General features: G+C 41.8%; 1 protein-coding gene across 3 annotated transcripts in view; it reads right to left on the bottom strand.

The window, feature by feature from the left end:
- The window catches only part of RORA (RAR related orphan receptor A), a 406,228-nt gene that overhangs the window by 276,276 nt on the left and 104,758 nt on the right, over nt 1–25,194 (bottom strand). Inside the window, exon 1 of one of the 3 annotated variants that reach the window (XM_084532398.1) lies at nt 22,865–22,913. The exons of the other annotated variants lie outside the window; for them this stretch is intronic. Within the exon in view, the coding sequence (XP_084388524.1) occupies nt 22,865–22,898 (34 nt within the window). The 5' untranslated portion in view covers nt 22,899–22,913. Of the gene's footprint in view, nt 1–22,864; nt 22,914–25,194 lie in introns of those variants that run through there. 3 annotated transcript variants of the gene reach the window in all.

Genomic DNA, 25,194 nt, shown 5'->3' with positions numbered 1-25,194 from the left:
CTGGAGAAAAAAGAAACACCTGAGCTTCCTCTGAATACAGAGCAATGGTTAAATAGAAATTTCTGCAACATGACATTGGACGTATGCAAGTTGCAACTATTCTTTTTCCAGAAAGCAGAAAAAGACTAAAAGGAGGCTTCTGAAAATGTAAAGCAGCTCCCCTTATATAAAAGGTCCCTTTCCTGCTTCTTTTGAAATACACGTTACACGGGTACCAGAAATAGTTAATACATGAGGATTCTGTTAGTGTGTTGCTCCTACAGCTTCTGCTTTGGCATAAAAAAGGAAGAAATAGAAATAAGGACTTCTCCTTTGAAGATGGGTACGTGGCATGTGAGCAGGTGATTAGACAATGTATCAGACACTCCTGAGAGTCTGATGTCTGCAGATAAGTGACTGGATGTTAACAAAATATATTATTGGTGCCTTCTGCCCCTGTTACTTCTGTTATTAAGTGACAGTACCCGGGGGCCCCTGCTCAGAGCCAGACTGGCATCCCACTGAGAACACACGTATCACAAACCACAGGCCAGTCAGAAACATTTACACGCTAGGACTAGATCCCTGTCAATACCAATTGTGGGCATTATCACTGGAGGCTGCTGTACCTCTGCCAGCAACCTCACAGCAGAGACAGGCAGCAAGCGAGGTCGGTCTCCCTACCTAAAGGGTACAGGTTTCTTGGGTACATGGGGCTCTAAGGCCTCTTAACTCTCTTTGAGGTGACTGGTATTGGGATCACCAAAGCCTAACTTGCAAATGGACTGATTATTACAAACTGTTTTCTCAGAAACCTTTCCTGTTCTCAGAAGTTATATTATTAGAGGAGCTTCTTGAGGGAACCTGGGCTTTGACACCCAGGAAAGTTACTGGGAGCACACAAAGTAATTAGAATTAATTGTTCCACAATAAAGGCATTTATTCCGGATAGGAGCACAGTAACTTAAGGTATGAGGTTTAGTCACCTCACACTAGCTCAGGTTTCCTCTGGTTTTGCAACAGCAGCCTCCTGGCCAACCAGAGCCCCTGTATACCTATCCTCAGCAGCTCCTCTGGCAATCACCAGGTCTCCAAAAGCCTGCTAGGCTGGTGGAAAACCTGTCAGCTGGCAGCCCTTCGTGTGAGGAGAGAAAGCCTCACAGCAGTTCTTCTGGAGCAGCCAGCAGGTGGCAACTTGCTACCCCCCGTTATTCTTTCCTGTGAAAATGCCTCCACAAGGGGCACGCCGCAGCCAAGGACCTCCTCTGGCACAGGGAAGCCTCTGAGCAGCCTCACTGACCAGGAAAGCTCAGGACCCACCAGGGTGCACGGGCTGCTCCTCCCCTTCTCCTGAGGCTGCCGGCAGGTTATGAGCAAGAAGCACGGCCCAAGGCTGACTCCAGGGCTGGGACACGACAACGGCTCCGTCCAGCTGGGGAGCAGGACGACCTGCCGAGATCTCGCAGAGCCTCAGTGCTTCAGTACCCGGGCACTGCGGGCACACAGCAGCACAGATTTACAGGAGATACTAACAAGTGCTTTGAGTTCAAACAGAGGAGTTCAGCACACTGCTCAATCCAACTTCCCTCGTCAGACCACTTGCTAGCTCAGAAGGCAAAGGCAATGCACAAGTGATCACACTGGCAAAAACATGCTAGATAATGCATGCCTGCCCTGCACTGCACGACGAAGAGCACAGGATTGTCTGTAAGCTCGTGCAAGTGCTCTCTAAACGGGTCCTACCAACAGAACTTCTTTTTCCACTGCAGACTGGAGACTGCGACGTGAAACAATCCACGGCTCCTTCAGCCTGCTGTTACCTGACAGCCAGCGGCACTCACCCGACAGAGCACAGCACCTGGAGCCGTGTTCCATGAACCATGCACCAGAGGAGGACTTCGGACACGGTACTGACTGCGTACCTTCCCTCTGACTTTCCAAGATCCTAGTCCTTTTGGTGGGTCAATATAAAAGACAACTATGGATATAAAGAAAGATTTGCCAAAGATTGTACAGGAAACCTCTATGGGTGTTTGAAGAATGATGAAAAGAGCCTGCGAGTAAGAAGCATACCTGACTGCTTGAATCGTTTAATCTATCTGTAGTTTAAAGAAACATTGTAATTTTGTTTCTGAGCTAATTTAAGTGCTACCCTTCACTTCTCTCCTCAATTCTGTGCTGCCATTGCCAAACTGACATCTAGTTACGGGCTGGTACAGATGAGAAAAACAAAATTCCAAATTATCTGAAATATCACTTGGATTAAATGGGAGATCCAATTTACCACTAAGATATACCTGAAGTCATACACACAAGTAGCAAGTACAGCTATTTTAAATGGTTGTTCAGGTCCTACAGCTGTGTACCCTCAGCACTGAGAAAATATGGTCTCCATTAATAAAATGGAAAAAAAGAGCTCTAGTCCCTTTGATAGAGCCTAGCACATCCCACAGTTCCTGCATTTTACAGAAGGAATAACCCCAACAGTTCACAGTCAAACACTTCCACACTGGTTAGGATGCTAGTAAAAATCCAAAATCTCTGGGGCAAAAAGAAGAGATGGAAAAAACTCAGAAAGCAGAAATTTTTATCCCACTCAATGAATGAGGCCTCTGAGGCAAGGAGTGAAGCGGCTGCTTTCCAGTCACACAGGAGAAGTGTATGGGGAGCCAGGTACTGAACCCATGCCTCCACCATGTATTCCTGAAAAACTAGTCCTTGCTGCCAGCATACAGTTTGTAAGGTGAGATATTATGGAAGAGCCCTGTCATTTGAAAACAAACAAACAAATAACACTGGAATTAATAACACAAAGACTTTCTGAAAATTACAGTGCACAAACATACAAATTCCTCAGTCAGCAACACAATACTAAGAGATACTCACAGATTGTCATTTTCCCATTATGTTTTAAACATATATACATGTATATAATTTTCTAAATAAGCCATACATAGTCGTCAAAGAAATTTATCTGTAGGTAAAGCGTTAACAATTATGTATGGAAACTAGTTAACCAGCCACTCCATTACATGCTACTCTAAAATAACAGGCATGACTTAAAATGATTGAAGATCCATGGGTGCTTTCTGCCATTTCAAAAATTCAGTAGAGCTAATTGGTGCCTGGAGACAGTACGTTTCGGAATTTAAGTGCCAATGTTAAATTGGAACAGCCTGCCATTGCAGGAGCCGCACAAACAAAAAAGTCAGCACACATACTTCAAGATTCCTCTGACTTCATAATGGGAAAATAATGCTGAACTTAGAAAAATCACTGCCACTGTAGTTACTAACAAAAAAGCTAGCCAAGAGCATATTACAAGAGGTATAGTGACCCAAAGGCTCTCCTAACACAGCCAGAGCATCTCTTCAGAGCCTTTGGCCTTTTTGTTGAAATGCTAGATTTGTGAACTGTGTGCGTTTGTGTACCCAGACGTTTTCATGGCCCAGCCAATTGTTCCACGCTGTACTCCTTGCTGCAAAGCAGCAGCTCAGGTAGCACCTCAGAAATGCAATGGAAAAGAGCTGCGCATTGTATTGCACTGCGTCCACTTTATTCCTTTCTGCTACAAATCAGGAGCAGCATTGAAATTGTAAATATATACTCCAGATGCAGGTTGCATGGCATATCTATCTGTGTTCATCATGCTGTGGGGCGAAAAAGGAGAAAAATGAAAATAAAACTAACTTGCAGTAATAATTTGAGAAGTATAAATGACATAGGCTATTTATGAGCCACTCCATTCTTGGGAGTTATTACTACTACTCATCAAGCTCTCGAAGAACAGCACCCAAGGGCAACCAACATTACCAAAGGCAGGATACGAGGCTGGGCAAAGCAACAGCAATCCTGCCTCCAACCCAGCAGGGGAAGGCGTCCTGCAGTACGTTTCTGCGCAGAGACCTCGCAGTCTGTCCCTGTCTTTTGTTATTGTTACTTGTTAGCTGTTTTGAAGGTAGGTTTGCTACAACAAATGCAGAAGTATTTTCCAACTTCCCAAGCAACATCTAAATATGCTTCAAAGGAGTTAATTCCTTTAGAGCAAATTAGGCCCAAACCAATAAGAATGGGCAAAAAAAACCCTGAAATAATCTGTTTTGAAAGCATGGTGGGAAGAGAAGCAAAACCAGAGCAGGGACAAATGGCAGAAACAGATCACAAATTTCTTTCACAACATCATAATAAGAAAGGGAGACAAGAGAGAGGGAAAAGGCTGGTGCATCCAGGGAGGGAAGAAGGGGTGAGTGGAAACAGCTGGAATTGCTCAGCTGTGTCAACATTTGGCTGTTTCACAGATTGACTAGCAAAGTGTCATCTGAAACCAATTACATTCCCAAAACCCCATGGACCCAGTTCATAACATTGATTAATCCACATTGTGAAAACGTCCCCAAGCAAAACTAGAACAGCTGTCGGCCCTTGGAGCTCAGAAATAGCATTTGACTTAAAAAAAAAAAAATAAAAAAAAAATGAGAAACCATGCAAACTCTTTAATACTATCTTTATAAACTACAGAAGATCATACATCTGTTTCTAGTGGTTAAGAGCAGAAAAAAGATCGCCACTTCTTTATACCATTGCTCCTCCTGCATTACCGTGGTGGATGACAGAGAAGGTTGTCAATATCAGAGCTGGGCCAGCGCTAATCCCCACAAAGCACCTGCCTGAGAACTAACAAAGTAAAACTCCTCAAGTTGCCTCTTCCTCTTGCACAGCCTGGGGGAACTGCCATTTAATTTGTGCAAGATGGAAATTTCCTGTCCCCACTCTAAAGGCACCGAAATGATTATCTGCAAGCAGATTACATATTCAGACATCACCAACTGCGCTTTGGAGACTCCCAACCCTGCTCTCCCTGTAAGCCCATCGATACACCCACATGAGGCACGGGGCAGCTCTGACAGCATCCCCCTGTTGCTCCCCTCCACAGCTCTTCAACAGCCCCAGCATGGATCAAGTGCCCAAAAAGCAAAGGGCTTTCCGGAGTGAGCCATAGCAGCACCAGCACAGCCCTCCCATCGATTGCTACTGAATCCCATGGGAAAAGCTTCGGGTTTTTACAAGGTGACTTTGGGGCTGCTCACCTCTGACTGCGGGAGGGCAGATAATGCAGATCCTCCCAGTACTGACGGGACATCTCACCACAGACATCTTCACGGTCCCACGGACCTGAGCACGCAAGGTGCTGGGCAGCACGGCCGCGTCCCTTTCCCAGCCATGTTCTGTCCGTCTGCGCAGCACCAGAGCCCACGCGCTCCTGCTCAGAGCACCTCACCGGTCATGGAGACTTATTTTAGCTGTCGCGTTTCACAAGAGGATCAGACAGATTCTGACAAACTATAAAATATTTCCAAGCTCACTAACATCACTGCAGGAACATCACAACAAATAGCAATGGAAGTGTGCAAAAATGAAGAAAAATTAAAAGAAAGTAAGGCATGGGAAGACTTTCAGTCTTCACAACTGTCAATTTACCACAAGACTGCAGAAAAAAACAAACAAACAAAATTTTGCTTGCACATTAATCAAATCACTTCAATAAAGAGGGTATTTTTATATGAAGCTCAGTGTATTTTTTTCAGACATATATTTATTTTATCAACTATTCTAAAATAAAGTTTAAAGGCAGAGGCTCCACCAGCTACTCTCAGAGATGAAAAGCCCTTAACACTTCAACCTGCAATATTATTCCCACAATTCTATCAGAAAAAATTGCTGTCACCATGTAACATCAAGAGAAATTTTGTGCTGTATTTACATTTCTCTTTCCCAGCTTCAGAGCAGGAAATAGTCAGCCTGACAACACAGGTACCACAGCATCAGTCCACAGATACAGAGGCGCACAAATCATATTGTTACCGTGTGATTCCAACCAAGATAGTGCTGAAGTGACAACTCCTTTCCCAACGAACACTTAGCATTCTTGGTATAACTCACTTCCTACAATCTTATCAAGGAGTTCATGGACTCAAATACAGATTAATTTATCTTTCAGATTAACCTTTCTGTCACTCACCTTTCATGCTTTAATTTCTAGGAACATATCACAGATGAAAAACTTTATTTAAGCTTCAGTATTTTGCAATCAAGTATGTAAGATAAACAAAATGCAATGCACAGGATCAACCATACCTCTTAGCTAACTCTGGAAAGAAGTTCTGCTATAGTCGTTCTACATTTGAGGACAACAGCATACTGTTGAAAGAAATTATATTCCTAGAGATAAACACTTTTTCAAATTCAAGAATGATTTTTTTTTCAGTTCATTACAAAATACTCTAGCAGCAGTTAGTTACTGCCAGTGGCACAGCACAAAAGCTATTAGCATCCTTTGGTACAGGTTTCCAAGCCCCAGCCAGGATCAGCATCCAGTATTTCAGGTGCTATATAGAGTAACGTCTCATCTTTAGGCCCCCTGTTTTGCTGGGTACCGGGAGTCCATCTGCCCAAGGGAGCATTATTCAGGCCTATAAAATCACATCACGTTTGTGTGTGTGCTTGCTGAGTGTATGCCAGTGTAAGCTGTACAGATATAGAAATCACAAAAGCAAAATACTACTTCACACCTACACAGTCTTGTGAAAGACTTTCACAAACTGTTCTCATTTCCCATAAATGTTGGAAATAAAAAACAGTCTCAGGATCTAATATTTCATACTCTGCAATAGGAAAGAAACATAGCAGCATTAAGTACAAATCAGAAGATTGTGACAACACAGCAAACCCCAGATCAGATGGATGGTCCATATGTAGCAGAGCCTGGCTTTACACATCGACCGACAAACAAACTTTAAAGAACAACAGAGGAATTCAACAGCTACCAGGCAGTATATTCTGTCCTGTCGAACGTGCAAGCGCTAACTTACAGCTTCTGACCTCTGTAACTTACAATCCTCTCATAAAGTAAGCTGAATGATTCATAATATTTGTCTTTAAACATGTGGAGTTAAAAGTTGCAATCACTTCCACCTTATTAAAATCCAACATGAGAAAGTGAAATAATTTCCCAAGTAACTCTTACAGTAACAATGGCTGGATTCACACGAGTAACTAATAGTAGCTAACAAACTGAGAGAATAATATACAAGGTATTCTTATGATTATAATGACAAAAAATAGTACAAAGACTTGTAGAATTAGGGCAAAGTACAAAGAGGTACTCAAGCTGTATCAGACATCCATAAATTCATAGAATTTAAGTCAAAAAGACCAGTGGGATGACCTATTCTTGCACATTGTGAAACGTGCTTATCATAGGTTGGTGCATTTCACATCATTAACCCCTGCACTAAGCCCCATAAAAAGTATTCAATCAAAACGTTTCTTACAGAAAGGCATCCGAGCTCAATCTGAAGACTTCAAGAAATGGTGCATCAGCTGTTCCTCCTAGTAATTCCTTCCAATGTTAAACCACATTCGGTGTTGAGCATTTTTGCCTACTCTCCAGTTTGAATTCATCTGCTCCAGCATTCAGCTGCTGGTTCCCATTTTGCCTCTCCACCAGGTTAAATATAGTCCCTTTAGTATCCAGGCTTTTCTCTTTCTGAGGATTCTTAAACTGTTACCCTACAGACTCCTAGTCTTCTCACTGATAAATGCAAGAAAGAATGCTCCAACTGCTTGAAGACCATTTTCTCCTACCCCAAATATTTCCAGGTGACTCCCTGAACCTTACCCAATACTTCAATGTCCCTCCTCATACATGATCCTAGAATGTAAGGAATTATTAAAATACCAGTCTTGCCAACATACAGAAGCATATAAGGAGGTAAAGCCTCGCCTCTCTCCTCCTATCTCATTCCCATTGACACAAACAGGTATTGCATCACTTTTTCCTCCACCAGAAGCCTGTGGTCAGCTGTTACCTGAGAAGAGCATCTCTGCTTTGTGTGATACAGTCTTCTCCCACTCAAACATTTTTTATTTTTTTTAGGGAGTTGATTTACGTAAGTCTCCTGCTTAAAGAGGCAAAACAACTCAGAGCTCTCTGTGTGAAGTGTCATTACTACCTCATCTACCTTGCTTTCAGTTGCTTTTCTGTGCAAATAAACTGTCAGTGATTCAGATCAATATTTCTGTTGATTATTTGGAAAAAATCAAAGTGTTAAAACTAGTCCTGATCCTTCTGGTATCCTTGCACCAGCTTGCACCGATTCTCCATGACTGTGTCTGAGATACGGCAGTTAGCCAGAGCCACATTTAGTGCACAGATTGCTGCAACTAAAGCAGAGCTCACAGGAAGAAGCAAGAAGGAACTTCAAATAAATCCTGGTGAACAAAGTGCATTCGATCCCCCACACTGTGACAGTATGAAGAACTGTTACAGATAGGAACTGCAGATGAGTTTCAAGTCCTAAAGTTCCCAAAGCCAAGAATCACATTTGTAATATAAAGGTGAGACCCACTGCCGTGAACCAGTGATTGAGACAACCAGGAATTCCTAGCACCATCGGTAAGTCTTTCTCATTCCAAGTTTTCTGAAGAAATATGGATTGGCACCACAGATTGGTTATCTTCAAGGGTCAAGTGTTGAAGAGGAGGTATGAAATGGGTGACTAAAATAAGCAAAGGAGAACAACAGAAGGAATCGACGTCTTCCCAAAGAGAGTAATGACCATATATAGTATGCCTTCTTTATATATAGCTGGTATGTGTTTGAAGGCTGAGGACCCTTCATCAACTCTGTCATCAAGTGGTATTTCCCAAATGGAGATTTGGGTGTTCAGTGAGTACCAGCAGATATTTATTTGAGCTTTAGAAAGCATAAGTGCTCTATTTGTCCTTACAGGGCCCGTTACATCAAAGAGTATTTTGTAAAATTTCCTACTGACTGCAGGAACTCAGGCCAGCAAGATGGAAACTCATATGACCATCACATTACCTCCCTGCACTGGCTCAGAACTGCAAGAGCTCCCCATGCAGGTCACCCACCCAGAAGAGGGGAACTTGGACAGTTCCCTGAACTCAGACATCCTCTGAGATTTCGCCGGGCACAAGACACACTGGAGTTACCAGGTTTGAACGCCTTTGTGAAATACACATGGATCAAAACCTAATGTTCACAATATACACCTTTAAAAATATGCCCACAGGCCTGATCTGTAGTATTGAGACCCACAATTGTAACTGCATAACAATACAGAAATAATAGCAATACCGAAAAACAAAACTATTGGATGACAATTCTTCAGATGGCCACATCACATCAACAGAGGACAGATACAGCAAAGATTGTAATACTCAGATACATTAAAAGGGGTATAAAAAATGTCTGATGCAGTGAAAGCATGAGACACAGAATGAATCTGATTAAAGATCCTTTCTCATTCTCGAAACCCTTTTTCTGCTTCCTTTTACTACATGCAGAGGAGAAAAAAAAAAACAGAGGCATATTGTGTAAGATGTTAGGGAACACAGATTTTTGGTTTTAATCATCCCCTAAAAGCAAAAATAGGGAGATATAATTACTCTCAGGAAGACTTACACTAGGAAACCTACCCAAGTACCATGCTACGTATATTTACCAGCCCCTGGGTACCTGGCTACTTCTTCCACACACCAACCCCTGGACTTGCTGAGCTCAGGAAAGGACAGCAAAGGAGCAGCCTTCAATATCTGCCCTTCCTCTGTGGTTGAAGTGACTGGATTTTTGCCTCCTCAGCCTCTGCAGCAGGACACAGTGGACTGCATCAGAGCAAAGGCAGCACCTTTTAATACAGCACCACCTGTCCCCCACCCAAATTTAATGTTTAATCACTGCTAAAATTGGAACAGAAATTGCCTGAATAACAAAATGGCACACAAACAATACATAAATATATATATTCTTCAAAATGGTCTTGAGACTAGCAATTTGCAAAAGGAGGGAAATGCCAAGAAATTCATCAACACTTTTAATTGCCTTTTTTCTTTTCAATGTCTAGAAGAAAAAAATATGTAGTAATTTAATGTAAGATGAGAAAGCTATCTATAATTAAATTTAATCAGTTTGGATTTAATGCTGCAAGAGCTTTCTTTCCTTTCCTCTGAACAAGGGTACAACTGTCCTGACTGTGTCTCATGCAGCCTCCCAGTGCCCACAGACTGACAGGAACCTGCAGGCAGGCAGTACAGACCAAAATAAGCTATCAATTCGATAACCCAGCATCCACGCTCCACAGACTAAAGCTAGAAGACAACTATGGCACCTTGTATGATCTGAAGTTAGTTTCAGAGGAAGACCCCACAGATGCAAGATTCCTTGTTTCCCATGCCTACTTCCAGCATTGGCCCTCCCAGCTCATCTTGCAGTGACCTAGTGCTGCTTTTTTTTTCCCAGAAATGCACTCCCTATAATAGGTGGTGCTTTTGTTCCTATTTCTCTTTCACCTTTTCAAGCCACAAATTTTATAGGCAGTCAACCACCCCCAAGTGCTAAATACCAAAGCACATATTTGAGCGGAGCAGGATCTGTTTGTTTGCTGAGTTTTTCAGCCAGGCTAGCTTCCTGGTTTACATCTCGGTATGAGCTAGCCTTGGTACACAAATGGGTTTTCCAATGTATATGTTGATAAAGCATATACATTGCTATGCTGATAAATGTATAAAACGACCAAAAGAATAAAAGCGACCAAAGGAATCCACTCAAGGACTTACTCCAGATTACACACCAGGTAGAGAACAGTTGTCATCTGGGTATACATCGTAATGGCATGTGAAAACAGCCATGCCACTGATTTATCTACTTTTCCCCCTAAAACATCATATTACAGATAGCCATCATTTATTAACACTTACAACACTTAACTTCTCTAAGTTAAAATGCATTTTAAGATGCACTTCAACACACACACAAAAAAAAAAAAAGCCACTGTCAGGGAGTTTGTCTACAATTGTATGTTGCCCAAACACATCATCAAATGCACCAAAGGTTTTATCCCACAACATAAGCCTCTGCAAGAAGGAAATGTTTCCTGGAATACAGGAGTAGTATTTTGAAGATTTCTAGAAGCTACTGAAAGTACATAGATAGAGTAAAATTGAACTACAGCACTTAATCATAGAAATGCTAAAATGAAAGTTAAAAAAAAAAAAACAAAACAAAACAAAAAACAAAAACCTTCTTTGACAGCATGACCCAAAAGGTCAGCATATAACCCAAGTTATTTTCAGGTCTGTCACAAACAAAATTACACCAGCTGTCCTACTGTTGTAAAAACAATACTTTGCACAGAACTCATACATTTTATTTTAAAACCTTGAAGCCTGTTAGTAAGTCGCTGAAGAAGATATGATTGTCTTGTTATTGTCAACATGCCCACCCACCCAATCAACCTTCAAAACATCAGAATTCACTTTACTCCCACTACTCCTTGATGTAAATTATTCTCCTATTAAATAATTCTCTTTTATTGTTATAATCATCCTTCCCTATCTTGGATGAATTGCTCTCATCCTAACATGACCGAGTTTGATATTACTTCTTGAAAAAAAGAATTAATCCGGGAAAAAACACAAATGACTGCGGAGAAATCCTTGTCCCCCTCCAATGTGGCAAAGCTCTCCCTGTTTTCATTACGTTTCATCCTTTCCCCTACATGATTTAAGAACATCCCCATAACACAGCCAGATCCATGGCACTGGAAATAGGAGCCCCTGCTAACAGGTATCACCAGCTCATGTTAGACATTCTAGCTGGAAGCAGCAGCGGCACAGAATGTCACACCTTTACTGCTTTGCTTCAGAATACAAATCTCCCTGTCCAGGTCATGGTTGTGAGCATCCCCAAAGTGGCATTCCTTGGAGCCACTTTATGAGCCCCACTACAAAAAAGCAAACACACACAGTGTGCCTTCCTGGCAAAGGGACTGAGACGTTCACCAATATTTGTTTGCTAATCCCACATGATGCCACTAAGGCAAAGCATATTTCTTCTCTCTCTGAATTCTTCTTCTCATTCTCACCTAAACGGGTACCTTTATGCCATTAAGCCTTTAAAGAAACAGTGAAGGTACCATGAGAGTTTGACTGTATATGCTACCTCCTGCACGTGTTCAGCACACGAAGAACAGATTTGCTGGCAGGAAATTGAAGATCTTTCCAAAGCCAGATCCCTAAACAGAAGAGCATGAGTTCTGCAGTAGACATGCACTGCAAAACCGGGGAGCCGTTCTCCTTGATAATAATCATTTCAATTGTTTTCCTGTTTCAGGAAGTATTATAAAAGCAGCCTGTCTCACCATACTCAGCAAGTATGGTGGCCAGAGGTACTGCTTAGGCTTAGATTGAAGTCCTTCAAATCACATAAACCTCCCAAACTGGAAAACAAAATCCAGGAGCTTGACACAGCACAAAAGTTTGTGGCTACTGTTAAACTAAAATCAGATTAGATGGTAACAAAGGTCCATTCCAGCCTTTAAAATCTTTCTATTTACTTGAGATGCAAGTGCAGAAAATACAGCCCTTCTTTTTTTGCACTGTTTGTTTTCTGCCATTAGTTTTAACAATCTGTTTATGGGATTGTTGCTTTTTTCTTCCTGGACTGAATTCTCTCCAACTATCTGTAAAATTGCAGCAGCAATTCCCAGTGATTGCTCTGATATGACAATAATGGTGGGACTGCAGCTCCCCAGCTGCTAAATCCAGCCACTTATTCTCTGGGGCTCCTGCACAGTTTGGGATATTTGCCACACCCCCCCCAACCCTTTTTCTTTTTTTTTTTTTTTTTTTTTTTTGATTCTTTATATTATCCTATTATTAACATTAAAATCAATGGTAGCCAGGGAGGTCATTCAAATTCTCAAGCAGAGAGATTCTAAAAGGCAGAGGCAGTAAATGAATCGTCTCTTTCCCTTATTCTTCTCCATCTTCCCACATGCTTTTAGTACAGTTTTTTTCATCAGACACATATACTGCTGCATAATAGGTGCCAGAACCAAGCCTCTCCTGTGCCTGACAGGCACTGGATTATAGAAAATGTGCCTGTAGCAGCTGGTGAGTTGGGCAAAGTACTTTTTCATATCAGCGCTACAATATACTGTGCTGCCTTTTCTAACAACGACAGGAATTTACAATTTTAGTCTATGATCAGATTTGAGCTTTTCTACTGTACCTGATTTCTATGGGGTACCGGTAATAGCTAACAAAGACATTTTCAAACTTGCATTGTATGTGAAAATCCAAAAGATAGAGGCATATTAATAAGTACTGGCTGGGAGATATATTAATATATCTTTTGGCAATGAACATTGAAAGATGAATTATTTTATCCTAGTTTTGAAAAGCGGCACAGATCAAACAATAAAACCAAGTGGCAGAGGGCTGCAAGCACAAAGGAGCCACTTTTAGCTGCAACTGAAAAATGCTGCCTACGACCTGTGTCCAGCATAATGGAAGAATGGTTTTGATATGGGTGGGGGGAGAAATATAAATATATGTTATATACGATCTTCAGCAACCTTGCTGTAGGATATAGCTATGATTATACTTCTGCTGTTGTTTGGTATTTTCCTCCTCCACACTGAAGTCTTCAATTTTAAAAATACAAGTTCTGATACAAGTTTCACAGTGTGGAAAGTGATACTTTCAAAACTGAACCAGCATCGTACTAAAGCCGCTCAGTGTTGCCAACACAAAGGCACTTCACGAAAAGCCCTATATGCAGATTTGCTGTCATCATTGTATTAATATTGACAAACATCAATTCACATGCCGACAACTCAGTCCTGCACTGTTCATTAATTTATTTACACCTTGTATTTATATATATCTAAAACATACTTTCTTTTAAAAGTACCTTTATTTTATGCTTAGAAACTAAGGCAGGAAAATATTCCTGCCTCAGAACAGTGCAGCGTAGATCACTGAGGAGAAAAAATGCACACATTTCTCCAAGACAAAGACTGCGTGCCCAGCTCTAGTCAAACAAGTTCATTTGAAACTCAAGATCCCACCTGAAAATATTTATGGGAAGTATATACATGGGTATGCATTTCACTTGCAGGTGAAGTTAATTCAGAGATTAGCTGAAGAACAAAGCTATGCATTAGCTATTTATACATTTAATTAATTGATACTGAATGAAAACCACCTAAAAATACATATTTACTGTGTCAAGAAGCCGTAATGAACTGCTAAAATCAAGTAAAAAAAAGGACTATCAAATATGCCCAAATCCTACCAGAACTCCACTACATAAATAAATCTTATCTAAGAAGGCAAGTTGCCAGCAGAAACTGGTAGGGGGCATTAAGAACTGGATTACTTGAGAATTCTAGGACACACCTCTACCTTGGAGAATAAAGACAAGTGAAAAATAAACCCTTTGAGACCGATATTTGAAATAAGCAATGTTTACATGCAATTTAATGTTATCAGAAATTATAGCCATAAAGATTGCTGCCTACTCAAAGATAAATGCATGATAAGAAGGCTGACAGGATTTTGAAATATTTTTTTCTGCTTTGAGATTCATTTAACAATTCTATATTCAGTAACTGCTCCACTCATTTTGTTTGCATGGGCCTGGTTACCATCATGCTCGAGATTTTCAAACTGTGTCTATGCAGCTCGAAAATGAATAATTTATTAAGTCTCCTGTATTTGCATCTGGAGAATTTACTTAGGGCTATATCTAGCTGGCATTCCAAATGCTGAACAAAGCAGGCTTGCCTACAATGCAAAGCACTGGGAGAACAGTTGCAATATGCTAGGACGCAGACATCGATAGAGGTCACCACTGTCCTTGCCCCAGAACAGGAGCGCAAATGGGCTGGCAAATGTCATTATGACCACGGAAGTCACTGAGGCCCGAACTTTGCAAATCCATCACAAATTATAACTTCAGACGCTCAGTCAGGCTCACTGAGTTGCACTAAGCCACACGACAAGAGCAGGCTGCAGACTCCAAAGGGGGACTGTGCCTCAGAAGAGCGGCCGCGCTGTCACTGCAATAATTACGCACAATCAGCAGAGGGGGGGACTTCAGAAACCACTGCTACAAGGCAGAGAGCAGAGAGAGACAGTCCCAGGGGACTGAGAGCAAGAGGGAGAGTTTACGATCAATAAGTTGACAGCCTGGCTGGGCCAAAAGGTCTCCCCCGTGCTTCCTGAAGTGCTCTGTGTTGTGTTAGCCTTGTAACGCTCCCCACTGCTCCGCCAGCCAGAGGAGCTACACTCGGATTCAAAGCAGTACCTGGTATTAACATATTTACTAATAAGGTAACGACCGGATCAAGCCTTGTGTGCCTCACAGAGGTTGCTCCAAACACATTTCCATTGCTCTGTCACTTCAGAAAAGAGAATTGGATAGGAGAAAAGGGCACACCGGGGAGTGGAAAGAAACATTCGCTCGAGAGCCCAGACCAGCAAAAATGCATAGTCCTGAATGTGGAAAAAAGGGAAGCTTAATAAATCATCATCTGAAGTTGCCACGGTAACAGTAAATATCGAGCTCCCTATACCATTTAACTCCATACATCCACTGCCAGAGGAGAGGACAGACACCGCTACCTCCCCAGCACGCGGGGATCCTTATTTCAGCCCGAGGACAGCGTGTGCAGCTCGGTGCAGTCAGGCTGACGACCTGCAGGGTACTTGAGGTGAAGGAACACTTTCTTTATGCAAGTCAGCTCCACACCGCACACTCACTGTACTTTTTGCAGAACTTGCTTCCTGGTGCAGTTGCCTCTGAGAAGCAGTTTGCCAGATAAGCAGCAAAGCCATGTTTGCTTTCCAAAGCTAGGAACGCTTCACAATCGAGTGAGGATTTCAGTCACACATGGGAAGCCAATAAATTGTTTTAGCTTTAAGTAAATATAGACACGCAGATACAAACCAAAAAATCTTTTTACATATCAGAGACTTGTTGGAGGGAGGGGTTTCAGTAAAAAGAAAGGATCTGACAAGAAAAAGGATGGTGCGTGGGTCTCGCTCAGAATAAGGTCAGCTCCCACAGACTTCCTCGAGCAAGTTTCCTAATGTTCCTGCATCTTGGTTTCCCCCATCTGCACAACAGTGTTAGCGTGTACTTTGCTTATCTAAGCTGATTAGCATGTAGAAAGCAATTTGTTAATCTGAAAGTTCAGAGCCTATGAAAGAAAACAAACTTTGTGTCAAAACTTTGCTGCCTCTGAGTCTGAACAAAACAGACTGGCTGGCAATCCTTGTGCTAAAAAACACTGTCAGTGTTTATAAAGCAAAGATAAAACATTTCCACATCACATAAAGAAGCAAATTGTCTAGTCATACTTAGAGCACTACAGTAAGATAGATGAGGAAAAAGACAGTCAAGCAATAAACTAAAGTGACAGCAGCACTAAGAGTAGCTGCTTATTAGAAAAGCGCAGCTCAGACGCAGGGGAGAGAGTGAGTCAGGTTCAGCTTTCCAGCGAGGAAGCACAGAGATTTCAGTGTCCTGCAAGTCAGTCAGGTTGTTCCAAATATTCTTTTAAAACGCTCGCTCTGTCATCTCATAACATAATCCCGCCTCTGGACATGAGCTAGTTTCTGTCAGGGCAGGGTAACTAGCTATCCCCATTTCTAGAAAGCAAGGTCCCTTAGACCACGTGCAGACCATGACATTTCCTTGGTAAAAAACAAGCAGACCATGAAACCATGTGGGAACAAATACTTATTTTTTACTGAAACAAGTCTTCGGCTGCAGTGCCAGACCATTCATCATAAATGCATACAACTCAACTAAGCTTCTCCTGCTGTAGTGTCTGCAGCACTCATTGATTTCACATTAAATAAGATAGCATTAACCTGAAACATAGTTATATTGCTTCTTTTTTTTCCCTCAAGATGTGTGACCAGGTTTCTTCCTCAAGACCATTCTAGGACAGTATCATCAACAAGTATTTGTAGTTGAGTCTTTACAGAAAGCTCTTCAGACTACATGTATGCAATACGTATTAAAATACAGTTCCTGGCCCAGAGCACTTGATCACAATTCTGCATTCACTATTTTAAAGGTTCCAAGAAATATGCTGCCTGAAAAAAAGGGATAGGATTTTGAAGCAGATGAAAACTTAATGGAAAACTGTGTCCTTTCTAAAAGGAGCTCTCTTTTCCTAACAAGTTAAATATGAGCTTAATTTACCAAGTTATCAGAACAATGATGAGATTTGTGGCAAGTCGTGAGAACTGTCATCTCTGCAATCCTCTGGTGGTCAACAGTTCCGGGGTAGTCTCAGTCATCCATTCCTCACAAGCTGCTTTTCACATGCAGAGGAACATGCATGTATCTATTTTTAAGAAGTGTAGCAGCTGAAGGATTTCAGAGTGTTTTAAGCATTTGTCTGTCTTGATAGAAAATTTCAAATACCTATTTTGCCTTCTTTGTGTACACAATTTATATTCCAGAGACACAGAAACCATGTGAAAGCCTGAAAGAAATTTGCAGTTCTGAAAGACTCCTCAGCATTGACAAGGGGACATCAAATACCGTGTGCTACAACTCCATGGCTTCATGGTGCAGCCACTTCTTTGACAGCGTTGCTGCAGAATTGCTGCTTGAGAGAACTACTGAATAGAGCCTTCACTGTCTAACGTGGCAAACCCGAGCTCCAGATGGATGAAACTGTAATAGGTTCAGGGCAAATATCCAACATACCATCAAACCAAGGTTACTTCACAGTGGATGCAATTTGCAACTTCAATGGAACAAGAGTGAAAGGAATCAAAGTGAGCCTTTGAGGAAAGCGTGATTTCCTAGCTAACACAAGCCCAGTATTTTATGTCATCTGCACAAAGACATCCATAGCTTGACATTAAACATGTAAAAGATTAGACCTAGGGCAGTTTCCTTGGAAGCTAGCAATGCTATCTTTCCGTGACCCTTTTGCTTTCTCTCTGCCACAGACCAACACAGATAATGCCCAAGTGTGCAACTTGCAGGTCATGTGGCACCACGCTGAACTGAACAATATAATAAAAAAAGGAGCCCCTCCTTATTGCAGGAAGCCCTATGCCAACAAGGGACAGAAAGCATGGCCTCCAATGATACACTGGCAAGGGGTAAAAATAGTACAAAACCATAACAAATGAGTTGAAGCCCAAGAAGGATTTGACACCTAGTACTCTTTCCTCCCCTCCCAAAGGAGGCAGGATTCTCACAAGGCCTGCCAGACCCTTTCTGCATTATGTCAAACGAAGCAGCCACTATCAGAAGACTTAGCTGCTAGAACAGGCTTGGGAAAACATACTGAAAATTATTTTGTCCCTTCTGAACTAGTCCCCTGCCAGGGTCTTCAAGCAGGTAACCCGACATACATACATGTATGTGTCTGTGTGTGCATACACAGTACAGGGGCTGCTGCAGGACTCCCCTTTGCTGTACAGCAGAGCTAGGACACAGGGAGGCTACCTGTGTATCGGGGCTTCCCTTCAAAGGGCAAGAAGTCACAACATCGTTTTAGACAGAAAGCACAGAAGAGGTTAACAGAGAAAAAACGGTTTTAATAAAACATGCAGTTATTTAAAATAGTTCAAGTATAGCAGAACTCGCTTCACTCTTTCAGTTATGCCAGACTGGATGATGAAGTTTGTGTGATTAATTCCATTCTCTTCCTTTTCATCTCAGAAAACTGTCAGCTCTGTTGTACCAACAACATACTGTTACAGTGGCATCGTGAATAGCTCTTGGATAGCAAACAAAAAATATTAAGTGAGCTTTGCCAATTACCTACCACATGTTTTGCTCACAAGCTGACTTGTTCCCTTAAAATTCTATTGTTGGAACATCTAACCTTTTAAAAAATAATAGGTACCACTTTAAAGCAATTGTTATTTTAATTGTGAACCGGGATCATAAATCCATTCTTTAAGAAGCAATTGTATGTTCTGCTGAATTCTTTTGAATGTGCCTGCTTTAATTCCCTTGCAGGCAACTTCTGCTATAATGAAATTTTTCATTTGCAAATTAGATTTGCTTGTAGCTAGAAACAAAAAGCCATCATCACAGAGACAGTAAAAGGGGCATATCCTTACCTAGTAGGAACAATTAGTTGCACTGACTGCAGTTGTAAAAAATGCCTCTTCTTTCTCCTCCAGTTCTATGATCTAAAGCAGGACGCAGAAACACACACAACGGGATATTGTGTATGCTTATACACAGATGAATTACAGAGTTGGGCTGTTTTATAGTGTCTTAAAATCTGCACTATTGAATGGGGTAAGTGTCATTACCATGTTTGTGTGCATACACTAACCAGACAATCAAATTAAGATAGATAAAGGAAAATTCAATTACTAACATGGAACGACCACTCAGCAAGGAACTTAAGCATAGGCTCACCTAGTAAATAAGCAGTTTAAAGGCGGCAGTAATCGGCTTGAAGACTGTCACAAACTCTGCGGTGTACTCGACTTGTTTTTCTATTTTTCATTGACACAGAACTCCAAATAACACAGCAAAGCAACCTGTAACCCACTTTCACAAGCAGAAAAGCATGGCTGTTCCCATTCCACTTTTGAAAAACCTGCTGATAGGCAGGCACAAAAAGATTAAGCAACTAATCCAAAGTTATTCAGGAAGCGTGTTGGAGAGTTAAGTAGTAAAAAGGGATCTTCCAAGCTCCAGCTTCTTACCTCCACACACACAAACCCCTCCTACCCCAGGACATCAGGTAATGTTTAGACTTGAAAACATGTTTTCCCTGACATTGCATTTTGTTTACATTTGCAAAACTTGTTATTTTCTTGAGACCAAAATAATTCTGGCACTGTACGACCAAGTTGTTATTTCAATAACTAAACTCCGGGTGAGAGAACCAAGTATTGTATTTTTAGGTTCACTGTGAGAAGCATTGTTCATTTTTATCCTTTCAGTGGGTGATCTTTATCTCTGGCAGCCTTTGGGATTTTTCCTTCCTGTTAGAACACCAAGGACATCCTCAAAAAGCTTCACTCTAATGAATCCTGTAGTCCTCCGAGTGGGCCACAACTCATTTGGGGAAATTAGTGAAAAGGAAAAGCTACAAGATGACAATGAGCAGACCTGAGAATGATCCCATTTTCAAGCATAAAAAAGAAGTAGCTGGAAACATACCTGCCATTAGGCTCAGCATGAGCTGGAGGCTTTGAAACTAACACTGCATAAAGAGAAAGTTCTTCTTTTGGAAAGGTGGAAGATTTTACCTAGATACGTAAATCTGTCAATCGCCACATGCCTTATTTCTCTTTGCCACAGAGAGGCTTGTGAGGCCTTGCTCTTTTTCTGTCATCCATTTCAAACAAAAAAATCCTATTCTATTTTCCAATCACCTCTGCACATCAAGCTCTGGACTGCTTACTGAAAAAGTTCCTCAGACTTCTCATCTCAAACCCTGCAGAAACCAATCTGGGAGCTGTAAGCCAGGTTTTGGACCTGGTTAGGGACCAAAATGTTGATGAAGCCATCAGCTGGGGCTTAATATTGCCATGTTTTGCAAGCACTGAAGGCTTAGGCCTCTTATTCTCTTCCCTTTTCTGAATGAAGTTATTCTACTATGACGGAGGTAGGGTTTACAAATGCTCACTACTGGGCAATCGACAAGAAGGTAATGAAAACCAGGATTTACTTGCCTTATCAAAGCATCACCCCACAAACTCTGTAAACTGCCTTGAGCCATATGCAGCACCTGCTGAGTGAGAGAAATACACCCCATAGTTATAAGGCACTATGTCAGGACTGCAATGTTTTATACTGGAGCAGTGGGGAAAGGATCCCAAGAGTCCTTCTGAACTTCATCCATCTCCACCACTTGGTGAGCAATTTGAACTGCAAACCTGTGAATGAGATCATATTCCTTCAACTGCAGTACATTTCAACTCCTGATGCTCCTGTCTCCACTGAGCACCTCGGACTGCACTTGCCTGCAGTGCACCATTTACACACGAGTGTAATCCCAAACCAGTACTTTCTGACAGCTACTTGGGACAACCTTCTGTACGTACTTCATGGAAACTGCCAGCGATTGGGGGTTGAAACCTGGCATACAGGAAGGACATGCTCTGAGACATAAATTTGCAAATAAAGGCTGCTCCTTTGCAAACGCACTGACTGAGCTGACTGACACACCAGTTGAGAAGCAGGAATTAGAGATGATTTAGTAAATAGTTGTCCAAATATTGAGCTTCTGCTTTTTCTCATAACTGAAGGGTTAAAGATCAAAATAAAATAGACTGGCTTAAACTAAAAGGATGAGACATGAACACATGACAAGTGCAGAAGCATGCACACAAGTTCTCCTGCTAAATAAAAACATTTTATTCCTACTTTAGCATAAAATCTGGCGCAAAAGAACAAATCTGTAAAATCCAAATAGTTTTGACTCCTGGTGAACCATTTTTGGTGAAACCTACTGCTGTCCTGAGCTCCTGGGCAGACAAGGACTCGACTCATAGGCTGAACCTCCCTGCCTGTTACTAGTTTATGGACACTGGAAAAAAAAAAAAACAACACTCTTGGTGACAACTCCAGTAACAACCTGACAGTCTGCAGAGCTGTCCCACAGCCCTCCATCCAGGACGGAGCACCCTCCCGAACCCTGGCTACCAGTGAGGCTGAAGCAAGCCACAGTAAAGGCTTCCAAGTGGCACAAAGCCGAGAACTTCTCTTCAGCATTTCACACACAGGCTATAACCATCCTCTTCAGAAAGAAAACAGAAGTCCTGCCTCCTCAAGCTGTGCAACGTATCTTCCTCTCTTCTGTAACACCAAGGCTAATACAGAGATTGCTTCCCAGATTGGTTCTCTTCAGAGTCATTTACCCTCCACCTTCCCAACTGTAAGTCCTGCACAATAAACAAACATCTCCCATATAAGCACTATTGTTTTCTGTTTCTTTCTGCCTTATCACTCCAAATACTCCTCTCCATGTGGTGATAACATGCAGAGAGATGCAGTTCCTGTGCATACTAGTTAGCATTAAAAGGGTGTGGGGGGGGGGGGGGGGGGGGGGGGGGGAAAACACAAAACAACAACAACAACCACGTGTAGACAGAAGAAATGCCTGACAATACAAGCAGTGAGAACAGAAGATGGTCTGACATGCTGCCAAAGGTAACAGGGATAGAATCAGGCATGCATTAGAGATGAAGCAGGCAGCTACATTCATAGCCCAAATTGCATGTGCCGTCCTGTTTCTGTGGCTCAGAACTGCACCCTGCCTGCTCTCTGGGGGACTTCTCCGCACTGGGTACCCACGCCCAGAAGGTAAGGGGTACAGCTAACCCTCTCTCATAGTAGATCAAAGTTCATGCACATGAAATTTCAAGTGCCTCAAAAAGAGAAGAGAAGCTAACACTTTGTGCACCTCAACAGCTCTAGCATCACCCCTAGTGATGAACAGATCCAACCTCCAGGATCTGACATAGCGACACCCTGAGAATATAGCAATATTCACACACACAAACACACAGCTTTGGCACCAGAACTGAGAACAAGGAGGCGGCTCTTCCTGCCCTCTCACAGTATGTACTCACGGACCTGCAGCAGCAGAATTTGAGTGCAAGAAGATGAGAAGAGAGGTGCCAGAAACAGGGCAATGCTGGAGCCATGTCCTGACTGCAGAAAAGGTCCAAGCAGAAGGTGACAAGCTGGAAAGGACACCGGTTCTCTTGTATCTACTGAGAGAACTACTGCGCATTTACCAGGTTTCCTCAAGTTCACCGCTTCCATTACTGAAAGTTTAAACCCACTGTGTTTCACCTTTCTGCTACTGCTGGTTATCAGCACCAAAAGACTAGTTAAGTTCTTCCATAGTTGTGGTGGTTACCAGCTGTACCACACACCTGAATCCTACCCGAAGAACAGAGGTGCCCTTATTCTAACACTTCTAATCTAAAGCAGAGCATTTGGAAAGTTTTAACTTAAACTTCTATCAGAATACATCAACAACAGCTTCCACAGTGACTGTACCTTGCAACAGCTTGCCAGCCATTTTATATTCCATGGACCCTGAAAACTGCAGCAGCTAGAATGGGAAAGGCCAGCAGAGCTGCTCAAGTGGGACAGCAGGAAAAACCAGGGGCCAGACAGCAGGTAATCCAGCCATCCTCGTATGTGCAGATCAGACACGGGCAACAACTTCCTCCTACTACACTGCTGGATGAAACACACACAAATCAAACCCAGACCGATGAAAGAAATGGCCTCCGTGGCACAGGGTGCGATAAACAAGTTTATGACATTTGATAGCACAAAAAATGATTTAGATCCAAATGGCCAAGAACACAGCATGTTTTACTTGAAGCGTGCCGGAGGTGTGAGCTCAGGAGGGCAAGATTTGAAGGCAACAAAACTCTGACACACTTACAGAGGCATACCAAATGAATCCTGGTAACATCTTTAAAACTGGCCAGCCATTTCAGACAACTATACTAAACGCTGTCTATTCTTCCACTAATTTTTAAGCAGCATTTAAACCTTTCTGTTTTCCCTCCTTCCTTCAGTCTGACAACTTCTCTGTAATTTGTTTTTGTTGCTGTTTGTGGTTTAGTATTTATTAGTATTATTTTATAGCAATTAGCTTCCCTAATAAGTTCTTCCTGTTGGCAGGAAGCATCTTTACATTTCTCCCTGGAGGACTATCCCTCCTGCCTCCGCAACTGATTTCTCGAAATCCAGGGGTTCCATAATTAATCTGAGAGATACTTTCTGTAAGGGGTGTGTGACATTTAGAGTTACACTAACAGTGCCTTTGGTTATATTTTGTTTTTATTTTCATCCTCACTACTGAACTTTACCTCAGTCTAAGAAGAACTATGTGAAGCGACTGTTAAATGTCCTTTATTCTCCTTTATCTTAAAAAGATTTGTTGACACCCTAAGCAACCTTCCTAAAAGCTACCTTGGTTGATTCTGCACAAGCACAAAATTAATAAGTACAGGATATTAAGTGGTACTTTCTAATTCCATCACACCGTCTTGGATCCAGACACATCTAAAATCTGTGTCCCAGAAAGCTGTGATACAAGGAAAAGGGCCTATGAACGTTGCAGCTCTACATCTTTCACATGCAGGAAGGGATGAAAACCCGTTTCCTTAAACGTGCCTTACAAGCACCCTGAAATGCCACTTGGCAGATATGGTACGTTCTGTCAATCTAGAAAAACGAATACATAAATCTTAACACATTTGATAGAGGGTGATTTTTCCTTTTTTTTTTTTTTTCCTTTCTCCTACTAAACAGTATGTCAATACATTTTCTTCTCTTTTTATTAACTACTTCTGTTTCTTGTTGCATTTTAAAGCTTATTTCTGCCTAGGAACTGTAAGGAAACATATAAACATTGAATCACACCTTTGAACGCATCTGAGGCTTTCCGTCTTTTCTCTTTAAAATCCAGACTTCGTTCTCATGATCACAGAGAGAAAAAAACAAAAACCCCAAAACTCTCTTGCTCCCCCAGTCAGACCAAAGATTGTCATGCTTTACAGACCCCTGACCAGAATACAAGGAATATTAGCAAAAATCAAGCAGGTGAATTGGTTTATTTTAAACTAGAACTCCCAAAGTCCCTCAGTTCAATCAATTTGCATTAAATTAATTCAAACTAGTGTTGAACTTCAGCTATTATTTTAATATCTTCAATTTTCCTAAACTACTCCCTTCATAATGAAGGTGCCCCTCTGTACCTCCTAAAGCTTTCCCTGAACTAAAATGTTTATTTACAGGAGACAAGTGTGATTGCAACACCCCTTCAGAAGGGATACCCAAAGACTGATGGATTTTTTTTTTTTTCCTTTTCTTACTTCGTCTTGCTCTCCTCTCCACAGAAACATCTGACCATTTCTGTAAGCTTCAAAAGGTAGCAAGGCTCAAGATGTTGAGCCAGGAAATATATTTATCATGTGCCTAATCATCATGCTATTAAGGTTTGGGTGTATCTGAGAGAACAGCCTGCTGCCATCCCCCTCGGCTATTGGCGTATCCCAACACGAACAATAGTTGCAAACAAAGGAGCAGAAAAATGGAATGAATCTGAGCTCTGGCAGAGGCTGCTCTGGCTGCATCCCCATGAGGAAAAATGGTTTGTTCTGCCCACGTGGACCAAATTCACAGAATCCAATAAAAAAGGTCATGGTGGTTACTGTCAGTGTATGCTATAGCATGGCTTTCTCTCCACTTAATTCAACCGCTTTTTACCTCATTAATTAACCCAAAATATTTTAACGAATGCACAAGAGCAATGTTCATAATGATCGGTCTGACTGCGTTCCCTCTATTAGATCCTCAAAAAAATAAAA

This window comes from Aythya ferina, assembly GCF_964211825.1.
Source record: "Aythya ferina genome assembly, chromosome: 11".
In the NCBI taxonomy this organism is placed as follows: Eukaryota; Metazoa; Chordata; class Aves; order Anseriformes; family Anatidae; genus Aythya; species Aythya ferina.
Note: the sequence above shows the minus strand (reverse complement) of the source record. Positions and strands in the feature narration are given on the sequence as shown.